At 38.3% G+C, this 15,062-nt stretch overlaps 1 protein-coding gene and 1 long non-coding RNA gene across 3 annotated transcripts in view; one reads left to right on the forward strand and one right to left on the reverse strand.

Moving 5' to 3' along the window:
• Positions 1-1,080, forward strand: part of LOC140532246 (uncharacterized) — a 129,843-nt gene extending 128,763 nt beyond the window's left edge. Inside the window, exon 4 of the long non-coding RNA XR_011976449.1 lies at positions 536-1,080. This is a non-coding gene — a long non-coding RNA (uncharacterized lncRNA). The remainder of the gene's footprint in view (positions 1-535) is intronic.
• Positions 1,078-15,062, reverse strand: part of RBM5 (RNA binding motif protein 5) — a 25,169-nt gene continuing 11,184 nt past the window's right edge. For both annotated transcript variants that reach the window (XM_072650680.1, XM_072650679.1), the window contains exons 8-25: positions 12,560-12,620; positions 11,635-11,700; positions 11,158-11,318; positions 10,652-10,749; positions 9,668-9,755; positions 9,378-9,455; positions 9,217-9,289; positions 8,437-8,522; positions 7,975-8,065; positions 7,645-7,736; positions 6,161-6,322; positions 5,309-5,458; positions 5,149-5,220; positions 4,149-4,328; positions 3,879-3,953; positions 2,794-2,891; positions 2,579-2,708; positions 1,078-1,727 (exon numbers count right to left, since the gene is read on the reverse strand). In XM_072650680.1, coding sequence (XP_072506781.1) covers positions 1,602-1,727; positions 2,579-2,708; positions 2,794-2,891; positions 3,879-3,953; positions 4,149-4,328; positions 5,149-5,220; positions 5,309-5,458; positions 6,161-6,322; positions 7,645-7,736; positions 7,975-8,065; positions 8,437-8,522; positions 9,217-9,289; positions 9,378-9,455; positions 9,668-9,755; positions 10,652-10,749; positions 11,158-11,318; positions 11,635-11,700; positions 12,560-12,620 — 1,887 coding nt within the window. In that variant the 3' untranslated portion in view covers positions 1,078-1,601. The remainder of the gene's footprint in view (positions 1,728-2,578; positions 2,709-2,793; positions 2,892-3,878; positions 3,954-4,148; positions 4,329-5,148; positions 5,221-5,308; positions 5,459-6,160; positions 6,323-7,644; positions 7,737-7,974; positions 8,066-8,436; positions 8,523-9,216; positions 9,290-9,377; positions 9,456-9,667; positions 9,756-10,651; positions 10,750-11,157; positions 11,319-11,634; positions 11,701-12,559; positions 12,621-15,062) is intronic.

A 15,062-nucleotide genomic window follows, 5' to 3' on the forward strand; every position in this document is an offset into this window, starting at 1 on the left:
CTTGCATATTTTTTACTTATGTATATATCTCCTCTGAAAAAACCCACACTTCCTGGGGGAACCATTTTGTTATCTTTGTATCCCAATTATGTAGCACATTAGGTAAAATAAAATGTTTCTTGAGTGATAACACCCCCCTCCCCCATAGCACCAAAATTCCACAAGTTTGAGGGTTGGGGGAATTACATGCATATTTCATATCGTTAGTCAAAAATAGTACTCTTCTGAGCCCTATGAATACAATTCCAAAGGTTAAAACCAAATTCCTTCAGTCTCTACGATGTCCTATTCCCCACCAAGTACTGCAGTCTTTTCCTGAGTCTCACTTGATCAGGACCACTTCCCTGCTGCCTTTGCTTCATCCTGACATAGCCCCGGGGAGCCAGCCTGCCAGCCTGCCCGCCTTCTAGAGCTCTGCCCGCAAGGTAATGTCCTATATTCAGTTCCCAAGATGGCTGAGGAGCAGTTGATGAGAGATATTAACTGTCAGGTCTGGAAAATAACAATGGAACTCTCCCATTAATTTCTTCTACAGAGAAAGCAGACAGTGGATGAAGAGGGAGGCAAGTGGACTGGGTCTGTCAGGAATGTGCAAGTTAATGCCATCACTACACCTTAGCAAAGGCACTGGGGTCTGATAGCAGGGACCATTTGTTTTAAAATGACTGTGAAACCCTAACAACACGGACTCTCTCTGGGGCTGCGTTCCTCAAATGAACACTCCCTGAACTGAGAACAAACGAGGAGAAGGAAGAAGGGGCCAGAGGGACTTGATGCCCCACACCGTGAATTGTTAACAAGACTGCACCAAAACTTGGGTACCCAGACTTAGAGGTTGGTCAATGCTTTCTCCACTGTACTTCATGGAAACTCTGAATTTAAAACTAGAAACTGTGGGAAAGAGAAGACAAAAACCCAAACCCCATCCACCACTGCTACCCACCTATGGTGATAGGAAAAACCCCATCACCTGAAAGCCACCATCAGTAAAGCACTTTAAAAAACCCTCCAGTTCATTGTCCTGCCTGTTGAGATGTGCTTTACCCGCCCATGTGAGAATAAAAAGACACATTGCGCTTATTTTTCCAGATGCTTCTTTTGTAAAGGAGCCAGAATTGGCAACTATACTGAAAATCTTCAAAAAGTATGTACAAAGGTATATTATACAAAATATACAGAAGGCTTATGCCAAAATGAGAGAGCACAACAACCAAACAGATGAGACGTCAGTGTCCACACCTAACACCTCTCAACATCTACAGTGAACCAGAGGGGCGCAGTGCACCACAACACAGTCTGCACACACGAGACAGAGTAAGTTACAGTAATGTACAATAAGATATAAAAGACAGGGAGTTTCCCCCAAGTCTGCCCATGATCCCTTCAACACAAAAGAAGGCTATTTCCCATACAACACACATATGGGAAAACCTCTGAGGAGGAAGAAAAATCCCCAAGGGAAGAGAACGGTTTGCCCTAAACCATTACTAGCACGAGCAGTGCTCCTAAGGATACAGGTTGTAACAGTCAGCTTAGCACAAGGAAGTGGTGTTCTTGGCCAGTTATCAGTACACAAAAGGTGCTGAGCAAGGCGATGCTTTTCATTCCATCTCAGTGAACCGAGCAAACATGGCTTTCCGGACCGCATCCTTGTAAGAATCTGCAGTTGACACACCATAGGAGCTGCCTTTTGCTCCCAAGCCAGCTCCCTTCATTCGTACTTGAGCCTAGGGAAAAACAAAAAAGGATGTCTGGCACTTGACATAAACATATTCCCATGGCACAGGTGGGTCTCCTCCTCTTCCCAAACTCATTCCCTTGGTAGGACCATTCAACATGAAAATTTATAAGGTCAATGTACCAGACAATTAACAATTTCCTCAGTGGATATCGAGGGCAGGTTTTGAAGACTAAAAAGAAAAAAAACCACAGCAAAAATCAATGGACTTGGATAGAGTAACTGGTCAGAAAATGTCTGATTCTGGGAAGGGTCTAAGAGCACCCATTCCAAACAACTGCATTCCCAATGCAAGGTTTATGTATCATCTGCCTTGAAAAATCTGATGCCAGCAGTCCTTGCTTGAGCAGGACTAAATGTTGGCTATGAAAATTTCTATTGCTTTTCTACTTCTAGGCAACCTGCAGAAAACTTTTATTATTAAGATGACCATTTAAAATCCACACTCTAAGCCAAATAAGTAATAGTAATTCAGTGGACACAGCTACATAACCAAATTTGAAGTAACTCCATGTATAAATAAAACCAATTAGGCAAGGCTAATAACACAGTACTTCTAAATACACTAACCTAAGATATACTGGAATCTGATGATGCTCAAGTGGAAGTTTTAAATCATAGATTAGGCTTAAGAAATGGGAAAAGAAAATCACAGGAAGCTCATGTAATGCCTACAAACTACTTGCTCTAAAAATTACTTAGTGAGACCACGATGTCTGACTAGATTACGAAATAAATCACCTCAATGATATATTTGGAGAGAAAACCGGACAAGCAGACTGTTAAGATTCTTTTAGAACAAATCTTTCATCAGAACCCAAATATCAAACTATTGCTTACCTCAATGGGGGCTGTGATGCCTTGACACTTCCTTCCCAAACCTGAGCCTTCCCGCCATCCCATGGCCTGTAGCATTTTATTGCCAATATTACTATGGTCAATGCCATCCTTAGTTGGCTGTTCATAATTACTAAAAACGGGGAAAGGGGGAAAAAAGTTATATAGACTGAAAAAAATCTTCATTTCACATGTGGTGAAATTGTCAAGATACATACACAGTGCCAGCATCAAACTGCTTCTTTCTTTTGGGTTCTGGAGGTTCTGGGATTCCATATTTCTCCCGTCTCTCTGCAGCTCGATCTCGGTACTTCATCTATATATGGGAAAAGAAAAGCAGTGGGAAATCTCTACTAAATTCAGTCATTCATCAAACAGCTAAGCCTACCTCCGGATTTCTCCAAGCAGACATTTAAACTGTAGTACTGAGTTCATTTAAACCTATCAACATTTCTTCACCATTGAAAAATACTAAACGTGGCTTCTTCCTTATGTCACATTATTAATGCCACATTGTCACTGTAATATGTAGTCATCCCTGGCTCTTAAAAAAAAAACAACTGCACAAGAGTAAGATTTAAGTGATTTTCTAAAAGCAAACAAACAAAAATAAAAAGCCTCTGCTGAAAAACTACATCATTAATAATATATTGTCAAACTCCATCAGCTGGCTCGCTAGCTTCTCATGGAAAGTAAAGAACGCAGGCAAGCCAGGGCATCTGGGGGTGTCCTTCCTCCAGCCCATGTCCTCCCAGACACTCTTTCCCACACACAAAGACCAAACCCTCACTTGAATCATAACAGCATTTGGCAATCACACAGTACCTTCTATGGCTACTGGTCAACTCTTCATAGGACATGTCTGTTGTATTTAACTCTCTGAGGTCAATAATCCTATTTTTTTAAGTTTTAGAAAACTTACAATATGGCAAGGTATCCAAATATTTCAAAGTCATCATCTCAGAGGAATTTCAGAAGACTACACCGTAGCTGAACTATGAACACTTCTCTATGAAATGCCCAACAAAAGGCCTCAGCCTCCGCTTAAAAGGGTTGTTGTGAGGATCAAATGAGAGAATGTATCAAGTCCTGTGCAAACCATGAAGTATTATAATAAAGGTTAAGAGGGGCAGCTAGGTGGCATGAATAGGACACCAGGCCTGGAGTCAGGACTTGAAACTAGCTGTGTGACCTCAGGCAAGTCATTTAACCTCAACTGCCTTGTCTTCTCCCCTCCAAAAGACAATAAAGTTTAAATTAGTACGGACACTTGTTATGAACAGGTAACTTCTGTTTCACTCACCTCTCTCTCTCTTAGTTCCAAAGCCTCTAGTTCTTGCTCAGACAGTCTAGATCGTCTATAGATATCCATGTTTTGCTGGATTTCAAACAAAGAAAAACTCAGACATCATTTTTGAAATCACATTAATAACACATTTTTTAAAAGTTTGTCATTTTCAGATTCTCTAAATAACCTAAGTAATAACAGTGTAATGCTGCCACTCCTTTCCATTCAAACTAGGAAAATTAAGCACCTAAGTAGTATATATTTTAAAAAATAGCAAACTCAAACCTTATGTAAGTCGGAGAGTTGTTGATGTCTAACCAAAGCATCTTTATTGGGAAACTGCCTTCTACAGAGTAGACAAGCCATTTTCTTCCAATCAGTCAGTTTTTCTTCTTCACTTTCAATTCTTTCCATCAATTCTTCCTCATTATCACTATCACCACTATAAGCTGCGACTAGTCCACGCTAGAAAAGAAATGACAAAAAGAGTAGCTATGTTACTGTAAGTGCACTTATTCCAAATTTGGGGGTCAACTCCTAACAGCTCACGATGTGGGTACAGCCACCCCTCTCTAAAACATGCCCTTCTTAAGGAAGATGCATTTCTCATAACCCTGAAGGTCAATACTGAGAAGTCCAGTCACTTGGCCCCTCATCAGCAAAGCCTGGACTGGATGATTTCCAAGGCCCCATCCAATTCTAAATCAAGGTGCGCAGCTGTATTCTTTAAGGCCAGGTTTACAGTCTTCTCAATGACCACTGTCGCTCCATGACAAGCTCTCTTAACTCAGACACCAATGTGACAATATGTACTTACATTCTCTGTGTGTTACTATTTAACTGTTACTTAGCTCTTCATATATTTATGCAGTTTGATTTTAGATCTGAGAGGGCAAGGACTTTACACTTCCTCACTGTGTGGCAAAGTGTCAGCACAACTGTTTTCCCTCAATAATCTCTTTATAAAAGATACAAAAAGTCATAAGCTGATTTGCAGCTGAAAATGAAAACTTTATCAAATGATTAACCTGACAAAAATTCTCTTCTGTGTAACAACAAACGCCCTCAATGTAAGGAGTTGTTTAATTTCTGTGCACAACACACGCCAGTCCTATGTTATGATACCATCCAAGGTGAAATATATTCAAACATGCAAGTTTCAAGACACATCAACACAAAATTAAACACAACCTTGCAATTAGCAGATACATCACTACAAACACACAAAGTAAACTTCCTTCAGACCGAGACGGGAGGCGCAGAACGCAGCCAAGCTGTTTCTTACTTTGAGTGGATTTTCCTCTTCTCCATTTTTCATCAGCTCTGGGATAAGCTGCTGTCTTTCAGCCAAAGCTCCCTTAAAAGACAGATGAAAATCCATGAGCCCACAGTCTTTGCGTGACTAATTCTCCTGAAAGCACTGCTGTCCGCTAATGCCCCTTTACCTTCTTCTCAAAGAGAGCAAAGCCGGCATCTGCTGCTGCTGACTCTCTCCTCTCTTCCTCCCTCAAGGAACTGACAGGCTGGAAGCTGTTCTTAAAGTTTTCTTTCTGTTTATTTAAGCTCTTGGCCCAGCGCTCCATGTCTTTGGCAATCTAGAGTAAGAAATACCACTGGAAGTCAGAATGATCGATGAGACTGAAAAGGAGTTCTCTGCATCACATTAGTCATTAAAGATCTTTCTTCACCACAAAAGCTCTTTAGCAAAATCCCCAATTGTGCTTATTATTAACAATCTACAATACACAATTAGAGCGTGAAGGGAAATACTACATTTCTGAGACTTCAAAACTTTCGAAGTGAACAGGGATATACTACCAGTAATTTCAATTATTTTAAAGCAAACCACAGTAGTAAGATGTTAAGCGTGCTCTTCCTATCTTCAAAAACAGATGTATAAAAACTTCATGGGAAATCTGTTTTAAATGGCCACAATATTAACCCAAAGAAATATAAGAACCTGCTGTCAATAAAACAGACACTGCCTGCATTGCTAGTTTTAAAAAATCAGAGCAAAAATGACCAAATGCTGCCATTTAACATCAAGTCAAGAATCCTGATACAGCAGATTATCAAGAAAATCTCATTTCAAACTTGGGTCCAAAATCCTGCAAGTGACACTAACTAGCTGTGGGAGCTCAGGCAAGTCACCTTACCCCACCCGTTAGGCCCAGTTTCCTCATCTGTAAGATGGGATAACAGCTGCAGGGCTTACCACCTCCCAGGCTGTTGAGGATTAAATGAGATAATGTACAGTACACTGCACCAGCTCTTAATTATTACAGTTCAAGCCTTGCCTGCTGTGCTGTTTTGCTCTTCGGCTTCTCTTTCTTTTCCTTCCCTTCTTTGGTGGAAGGCAAACCAGTCTGTTGTTGGGCTACACACTCTGCTGCAGGCACGTAGGTCTCCTTCTCTCCATCCCAGTAAAGATACTGCTGTGTCAAGGAATTATAGTAGTACTAAAAAGGAGAAATACCGATTGTTCAATAGTGACAACTTCAATCAAATAATTATCCAAAACAGCAATATAAGTGACTTTGTGGAAGATAGTCATAAAAGAGATGGCAAAAATCTACAGTAGTTGTCACATGCAGAGTTGTCAGTCTGCATGAAAAACCCTCGGTTATTTGGAGAGTCTACTAGGTAACACAGGGAAGAGTTAAGGATAAGCTCAGAAATCAGCAATATTATGGCTGGTTTTTAACAAATTTAGTGCAAGAGGCAAATATGGAAATGTAAATCAGTACCAAGCCTTTAGTTTCTTCTGTCCTAAGGAGAAGTTAAATCATTGTATATAAACAACAGAGTCCCGACTAAACCAGAGTTCCTTTTCTAGACTGAAGACACACAGGCAAGTACTAGCCCTAGCACTAGCATGCAAGCACAAATAGCTTCCCCTGACTGGTATATAGTTCCTGGCACTGAACGGAATGTGTGAGCTACGTAATGAAGCTAGAGATTACACCGAATATCTCATTCATGCAAAAATTCATTTTTAAACATGGAGGAAGAACAAAGCTTAAATTTGGGGTTCCTTCAACAGATTAACTACAGGTCAGAAGTAACAAGCCACTCAACAGAAAACACTCCATGACCTTGCATAACAGTCCATAAATCTTGCTAAACACCAACCTTGCTTGCTCCTCACAAGGGAAGATAAACACATAGTGAATTCTACCTCATTAGGTGCAACATGTTTTTGTTTTCTTTTTGGGGGGGAGGGGGCACAAAAAAAAAAATTGAGGGACGTTGTTAAAAGAGCTGTGTTGGAGACTTTTCTAACTATTGTTCTTCGTTACCAATTAGAAATGCAAATCAGCTGTAAATTTCAAATTCTGATATGGTTATACTCTATTACTATCTACTACAAGCGGAAATTGTGAGAATGATGGGCTGTTCTGTCTATTGATTCTTCAGATTTTCTGGCATTTAGAAACACTGAAAATCCAAAAACCAAATCTCCCTCAGGAATTACCAGGAGTAAACAAAGCTGGTAAATTGGTCTTTCCACAAGGATGGTAATAGCTAGATCATACACTTCAAGACTTAAGACTGAACTAGCTACTAAACCATCTTTCAAAAGGTTTAAAATGGTTTCAAAGGGAATAAACTAATCTGAGTTTATAGAAAAAGGCAAATTTAAATGGAAAGGACTAAATACCACTTACCATGTTTGAGATTTTACCCCTACAGAGAATATTTAATTTCATGCCTCATAAATTGACCTAAGTGAAGATAATGGATTTAAAATGAAAATACATTAGAAGATATTGCATTTTACCTGAGAGTTAGAATCATAATAAAGTCCTGTAACTGGATCATAATAATAGCCTGAGGATTCATCATAATGGTAGGTAGACGTATCAGGAACAGCTGGAAAGATAAAAATTTAGAACAATTTTTGTTTCCAGTAACAAACAGGCTAAAAATTCAAGCTAAGAAAGTGATTCTGTGCATGACTGAGATGTTAAGTATATTCTCTAGTTTAACTACATGGCTCACACATTCCCTTCACGGTAGCTTCAGTACACACAAACAGAGCTTGTAACACTAAATCTAAACAGCACCTATGTATAAAAAAGCCTCTTAATGAGGAAAATTTTAAGCTTACCATATTTGGTACCAGGAACTACGCCAGTAGGAGAAGTTGTTTGTGCTTGCGTGCTAGTGCTAGTGCTAGTACTTGGCTGTGCTTCTTCAGTCTGGAAAAAGAAAGCAGGTTTAGTCATTCCTATTTTGAATGTCTCTTTTAAAAGAAAGCAATCCATGCGCCTTCCCAAAGAAAATACTCCTCTGATAAATCATGGCAGTAAGCTAAAGCAAATTTTCAACAACGTAAGAGCAGCAGTTACTTTTCCCTAAAGGTTTAATCAAGCCATGCATAAATATAAAGGCACTGTCTTGAGAGCATTGAATTATTTAAAATAATTACATTTTAAAATTCGCTATCGAAAACATAAAGACAATGTACTCTACTCTAGCTCTGGTTCAGAGCAGAAAAGGTTAAGATTAGCCCAGCAAAACAAAAGTTTCCATAACAGTAAACAGTTCTATATTTAAAACTACAGATTACCGGAGAGCCAGGTGGATTGGTGGTTTGATTATACAGTTGGGGACTTTGGGATACTACAGCTGCTGAAGTAGTGGTGACTGCTGCCCCTGATAATAAAAATAGTTGGTTAGACGGCCAACGTACTTAGGTTACCTGGAAACCTCAGGACAAAATTATAAGCTAAACACTCCATAATATTCCTCTTTGATGTCTCAGACTGCCTTCCTTCCAGCACTGTACTATAGTGTATGTCAGTCCTATTATCTAATTACCACTAACGGCCCACTGCACATGTACTACACAGAGAAGATAACCTGTTTTTGACATCTAAATTTTCTTAGAAACAGAAAAGTTTTTTTTTTTTTGGGGGGGGGGGGGAGGTTGGGGAAATAGGAAGGAAGAGAAAAAAGGAGATTATTTACATACTTCTGGTTAAGGAAAGATTTAATTGTCTTAATTATTATTTACAGACATAAAGTAATAAAATCTTTTAAGTTTACACTGTGTTCACAGCACTAGTCATACTCTTCCTACGTTGTGTAAGAAAAAATTTAGCAACATTTCTAAGGAGGCAAGAAAAGCGGACTTGGTCACTCAAAACTGAACAATGCTACCCACTCTGTGACGGATTGGAACTTTGCAAATGCACATGCAATTTGGACTTTTCTCTAAAATCATGGGTGTTTTTATGAGAACCCACAGGTTGGCAGAAAGGATTCCTGATTATCTTTGAACATCTGAATCCAGTAAGACTGCCTCAATTCTGAAAGCTTAAGCATAAGATGCAATGAAGTGCAATACCTGGTACAGTAGATGTATCATTCTCCACTCCCCCTGCTTGCTGCTGGTAAAACTGCTGATAATCTTGTGAATACTGAAGAAAATGCAAATGGCAAAGTTGGCAAACTCCTGTGAGATCTTTGGAGACCAGAAGAGTCTAAATTCCTTAAGATTTTACTCACCTGGGCATACTGTGCATAGCCCTCTTGGCCTGGCTGGAGGTAATTGTAGTCTATATTGCCACCTTCTCCACTCTGAGACTGCAAAATTCCAGCAGAAAAGAGAATGCACTTAAAAATCAGGAATTTTCAGATAGAAGTAATTGGGAAAATATTCCCTAATAATTTCTTTGAGAGCATGCCAATCACAACCAATGCAGGTAGGTATAAATAAAACAGGAAATCCACTACCTGTAAATCTTGGCAATACCGTAACACTAAACTTGAGCAAAGGACCCTCCCCACCTTCGTACCTGCGTGGATGACCACTGAGCTGCAGCAATGGCTGTGCTAGCCACAGAAAAGGCGCTGACCCGGTTACCATCTGGGAGAACCAAATCTCTGAAACCATGAAGACCAAATCTCATAAACAAAACTGTACTTCCCCCTCATATCTACCTCAGGTTTGTTCTCCCCTTAGTCACATGAGGCAATCGGAGATGGTTCCCACATACTGATTTCTATTCTAAAAATTAGTAAACTGTAAAGGCACAAGTTATTAACTGCTATTAGTGCCAGATCATCAAAGTATCTGTCAGAACTTTATACACTCATGACAACACAATACTGCCTACCTCTCTCTCTCCTTTTATAACTACATACACATATATATATGTATATACATACAGAGACACACCACAATTTGAAAACTAATCAAACAACTATGGGTGAAAAATGTCAACAGACCAGGTAAATTTGTGGCAATTATAATAACTATTATTCTTGTCTACTTTTGGAAATCTAGTGATTAGCAAGTAGAATCTTTTGTGCACAGTACCATTGTATAATAGAAAGTTGGTCCTGGAGTCAGGAAGACCTATGACCAAAACCAGCACCTCAGATCCCTTTCACTATGTGACCCTGGGCAAGTCACAACTCTTGGCCTTAGTTTCCTAATTTGTAAAACAAGGGAGTAGATCCCTTTTTCAGGTCCCTCCCAGCTCTAAATCTACACTTCTATGCACTGTTATTTCTTCATTCTTCCTACTTCCTTTTACCCTCAATTGAAGCAAAGTGTTCTCTACTAACCACAAACTGACTTACAAAGACAGGTGAAGGAATAAGCTCCATGAGCGAAAAAACCTTTTATTCACGTGGGCTTAGTAAGAAAGGACATCAAACATTAATTCAAAAATTAACAGTTTTGTTGTATATTTGAAAAGGAATTACTGGGGAAAAAAAACTCAGGATACATTTAGAATAGGATTATTTTAAATAAGGACAACGAAATCACTCACTTTCTGGCACTTTTGGCAAAATCAACTCCAATTGTTTTGCCATCAATTTTCAGAGGAGGATGTAGACTTTGTAGCACCTGCAGTAGCTGAGAAGCATCCTAAAACAGAATATAAGTAATGAAACAAGATATAGTTGCTACCCCCATCAAGATCTAAGAAATCTGGTTCTATGAAGGAGGAAGTACTCATTGTACTCGTTCATTGTACATGTATATTTGAAACCATTAAGATTCAACACCTTTCCCCGTAAAACAAAAAGGAATATGCTGTTACTAAAGGGTTAAATCAATTTGAATCAAAGAATTAAGAAACAAAATTTTGACCACTTAAATTGCCAGAACCAAATGGACATTAATTTAGGGCTATACGGATTGACACAAAATTAAGACAGTAATTAAAAACTGTGATCTCCAAAAAGAAGGCACTGATCACCAAACTGCAAAGCATCACTGAAATGATTAATCACACTTAAAAATTTAGTGTCTGAGATTAAAAATTACTCTCACCATTGCTGAAGACAGCTGCACAAATGCAAATCCTCTGTTCTGCTGTGTCTGTTTGTCCTTTATAAGACGAATGTTATTGACAGCTAATGATGCATATGGAGACAATGCTGTCATTATGGAATCTACTACAGTATGAGGAGCAATATTTCGAAGAATAATAGCTGAGGAGATAAGACAAATGGTATGCATGTTATCAATTTTTAATTACTAATAAAGGCAAGTTTAAGTACAAGTAAAAACCATGGCTTCAAAATTCGACCTTTTATTTGAAATAACTCAAAAAAAAAAAACAAACCCACTGAGATGTTCCCAGAAGGTATCACATATATTCCCACTACAATTCCTGTAAATTGTATGAATAAACTTACAAAACTATAATAAACCCACAATTTAGGTTATTTTACATTATAGAAATGTAAAGAGATAAAAGAAGCCTCAACCAGAGGTCAAATTCCAATAAGGAGCACTTTCACTTACTATCACAGTAGTAATCCACAGACTGGACAGACTCTGTAGTTCCAGACGGTACTTCCTGTTCTGAGTCTTAATAAGAAACAGAAGTGGGAAAAATAAAGAAAGAAGTCCCAATTCACAGTCCCATCAACAATAATGTATCAGTCTTTCCACAGCCCCTCCAGCACTGGCCAGTCCTGTCTTTTGCCATCTTTACCAATTTGAAGAGAACAAGGAGAGAACTCAGGACTGCTTTCGTTTGCACCCATCAGTGATTTAGAGCATTCTTTTATATGGTTAATAATCTGTCATTCTTCTTTTAAGATTGGTTTGTTCCTGTCCATCAACCTATTATATATCAGTGACTAGCCTTTGGTTTTATAGTTGTATGTGTGTGTATAAACTTGTATTTTTATACACATTTATATATACACACTCAGCTATGAGACCCTAATCAAGAGATACATTGTGTTGCAAATGCTTTTCAATTTCATGTAATCAAAATTACATATTTTCCCTTTGGTAATTGCCAGCAGTTCTTGTTTGGTAAAGAATTCACCACTTACCACCAACCATGAAAGATGGGTTCTCTTTTAATTTTAAAAGTAGTATGAGCATTTTTAATATTCAGGCCACATATCGATTTTCAATTTCGTGTGTGATATTGGTGTTAAGATAGTGGCCTAAACCTAACTTCTTCCAGACTGCATTCCAGAACACACTAATTTGGAATTTATGAAAAGTTCATCCAGACAACCACTGCACTGATGCTTACCACTAAAATGCAAATAATAAATTAGCAGAGTAAATGGGGCTGCTATTTTAAGTCCAAAGAAATATTCTGATCAGAACTGAGAGCAAGGGGAAGAAGTGTCTGAGACTAAATACAGATATAACTGATAAAGGACATAGCATGGGAATGTTTTCAAAACAGTTGAACCAAACCTACCAAATTTATCAGCTCCACATCGGAAGCATTTGAGTCTTTTCCTAAAGTTGTTAAGGCAGCACTGGAAAAAAAAATTGAGGGTTGAGTTCAGTTAGTTCTCATATGAACCCATAATCCCCACTAACTACTGAAATAAAGCTGAAGGGATCACTATTTCTTATATAGATAAAATACAGTGGTTACTACAGTTCAAAGTATATACAAAATTGATTTTGCTGTTGTTGTCGTGTTTGTTCTTCGTTCTCCAAGAAGACCATGACATCAAGATGATGACATGACTTGCGCTTGGCTTTGATTTGAGCGAGGGAGGACCGTGCAAGGTCACCAGTCTCACTTTCTTCTCCTGAGGCATCTGAGTCCAGTGGCCTGATATTCATCAGGATGACTGGAGACTGGCCCAGGAAGCAATGGGAGACCCTAAGGTCTTACAACATTCTCACTTTGAGTGAGATACACCCATTCAATGAATAGGCTTCTTAAAGTAGTTGCTCAAGGGATGGACCCTTTAATCAAAAAACAAACAAAAATAAACAAAACAAACTGGGAGAACACCCTCAGGGTTCCTGGATAAAACAATTACCACTTAAATTTAAATACTAAATAACAAAAATGTTTTTTTTAGCAAAAGCTTCAAAGAGGGCATATGATCAGAAAGTTCAGAAGAATGTGTATTATGTGAATTTTCCTTAATCCTTCCAAGACAAAGGTTGATCATGTAGATTTATTGTTTTATCACATCTGAATGGAATAAATTCCTGTTCATTCTAGAATTATGTAGTAAGTTACTGTCAGTTATCTCATTATAATCTACACAGCATTAGGGGGTATAGGACATACAGGTATATATTGTAAAATATTTCAACATGAGCAGCTTGATAAACTCATGGACAAAGTTCAGAACAGACAAAATATTTGGAGTAGGAAACACAAGATTGCAATCAGAAAGACCTGGGTCTGAATCATGGTTTTATCACTTGTTAGAGGTGTGACCTGAACCTCCAATCTCTTAGTCCATTAGATTAGTTATCAAGAGATAAGAGGGTCCAGTGTGATATACCTGAAGATACACCTGAATGTGTATTTTATGATATGAATGCAAGTTTGTACCCTCAGGAGGCAACAATGTAGTGCGAAGATTTGTTGATTTCACGCACAGGAGGGCCGAGCCTGAAATTTAGGTAACACCTGAACTGCAGCTCCGCCACTTAATAGCCCTGACCTAAGACTCAGTTCCTTCATCTGTAAGAAGGTTTCTAATACTCAGACTTTTTCATAGGGTCACTGTGAGTCTAAATGAAAAAGTAAACAAAAGTAATTAAAGTCCTACATAAGAGCAGTTACACTAACCTAGAGTTTTGGTTTTTATTTGTACCAACAGGTTAAATAGTTTCTCCCTAATAAGAGAACATGCAAACAGATACTATAAGAACCTAGAAATCCACAAAGTAGTTTTAATACAAAACTAAAGGTAACAAAAAAAAACCAGGTTTAAATATTAATAGCTAAGACACAGTGCTTTAAATCTGGAAAGTAGTATTCTGTGTGTGCACATATCCATATCAATTATCTCAGCTCAAAGATGGAATGACCAGTATGTTATTTAAAAACATCAAATAAATACCACACAAATCGAAACCTGCGTGTGAAGGGAATAACTGACAATTATTACATAAAATGGAGGCTTAGTAACTACATTCTTTATACTCCAGGTTGAATACCCTTCAAAGAAATGCTGTACATGCCTCAACTCTGCACAAATGCGCGTCCAAACAAATGACACTGCTTGATATAAATTAAGAGAAAATTAAAACCCTGTTAGAATTCGCAGACAAAGTTACCAACATCTGCAAATGAATCCTGAGGACATTGCCTGAATTAAAATCTACCATGACAACTTACCACTGTCCCTGCCAATCACCAACTGCCAGTAATATACACTGTCTTTAAAGGAGTATTTCTTTCAAGTTTCAGATGAAATATGCTAAAATCAAATAAACAGTTCTCCCAATTCCAATTGTAATGACCCCCAAATATAACAGCTGTAAACAATTTAGTTAAGAAAGGTTTCTTAATACCGACAACTACAGTCTCCGAGTGCCATCCTTCCAAGCTGCTTTTGTGCAGTTGTGCTATGTTATCAACAAAATACTCAACAGTAATGGCTGAGCCAATGCTCATCATCCTTGCCCATGAACTACTAAGTACCAAACACTAGATACTGAATCTTGGTAACTATTTCAGCACTAAGTTGGCTATGTGAACACCAAAATTTCAAATATCCTAACTCTGAGGTCAACTAAAATCCTAAAAGCACTTAGATGTTATGTATTCCAGGAAAAGAAAATCTAACTAGGAACAAAAAATCTGACGAGGACAGTTGGCTGGTGTACCTAGGGTTATGTCCGAAGTAATATTTACATCTAATTAAGAATTCTTTATATTTAAATGATGATTCTGAGAGCAAAAATTTTTTTCTGTAGCCAAATGCTGAATAGCGAGCAGC

This window comes from Notamacropus eugenii, chromosome 1, assembly GCF_028372415.1.
Source record: "Notamacropus eugenii isolate mMacEug1 chromosome 1, mMacEug1.pri_v2, whole genome shotgun sequence".
NCBI lineage: Eukaryota > Metazoa > Chordata > Mammalia > Diprotodontia > Macropodidae > Notamacropus > Notamacropus eugenii.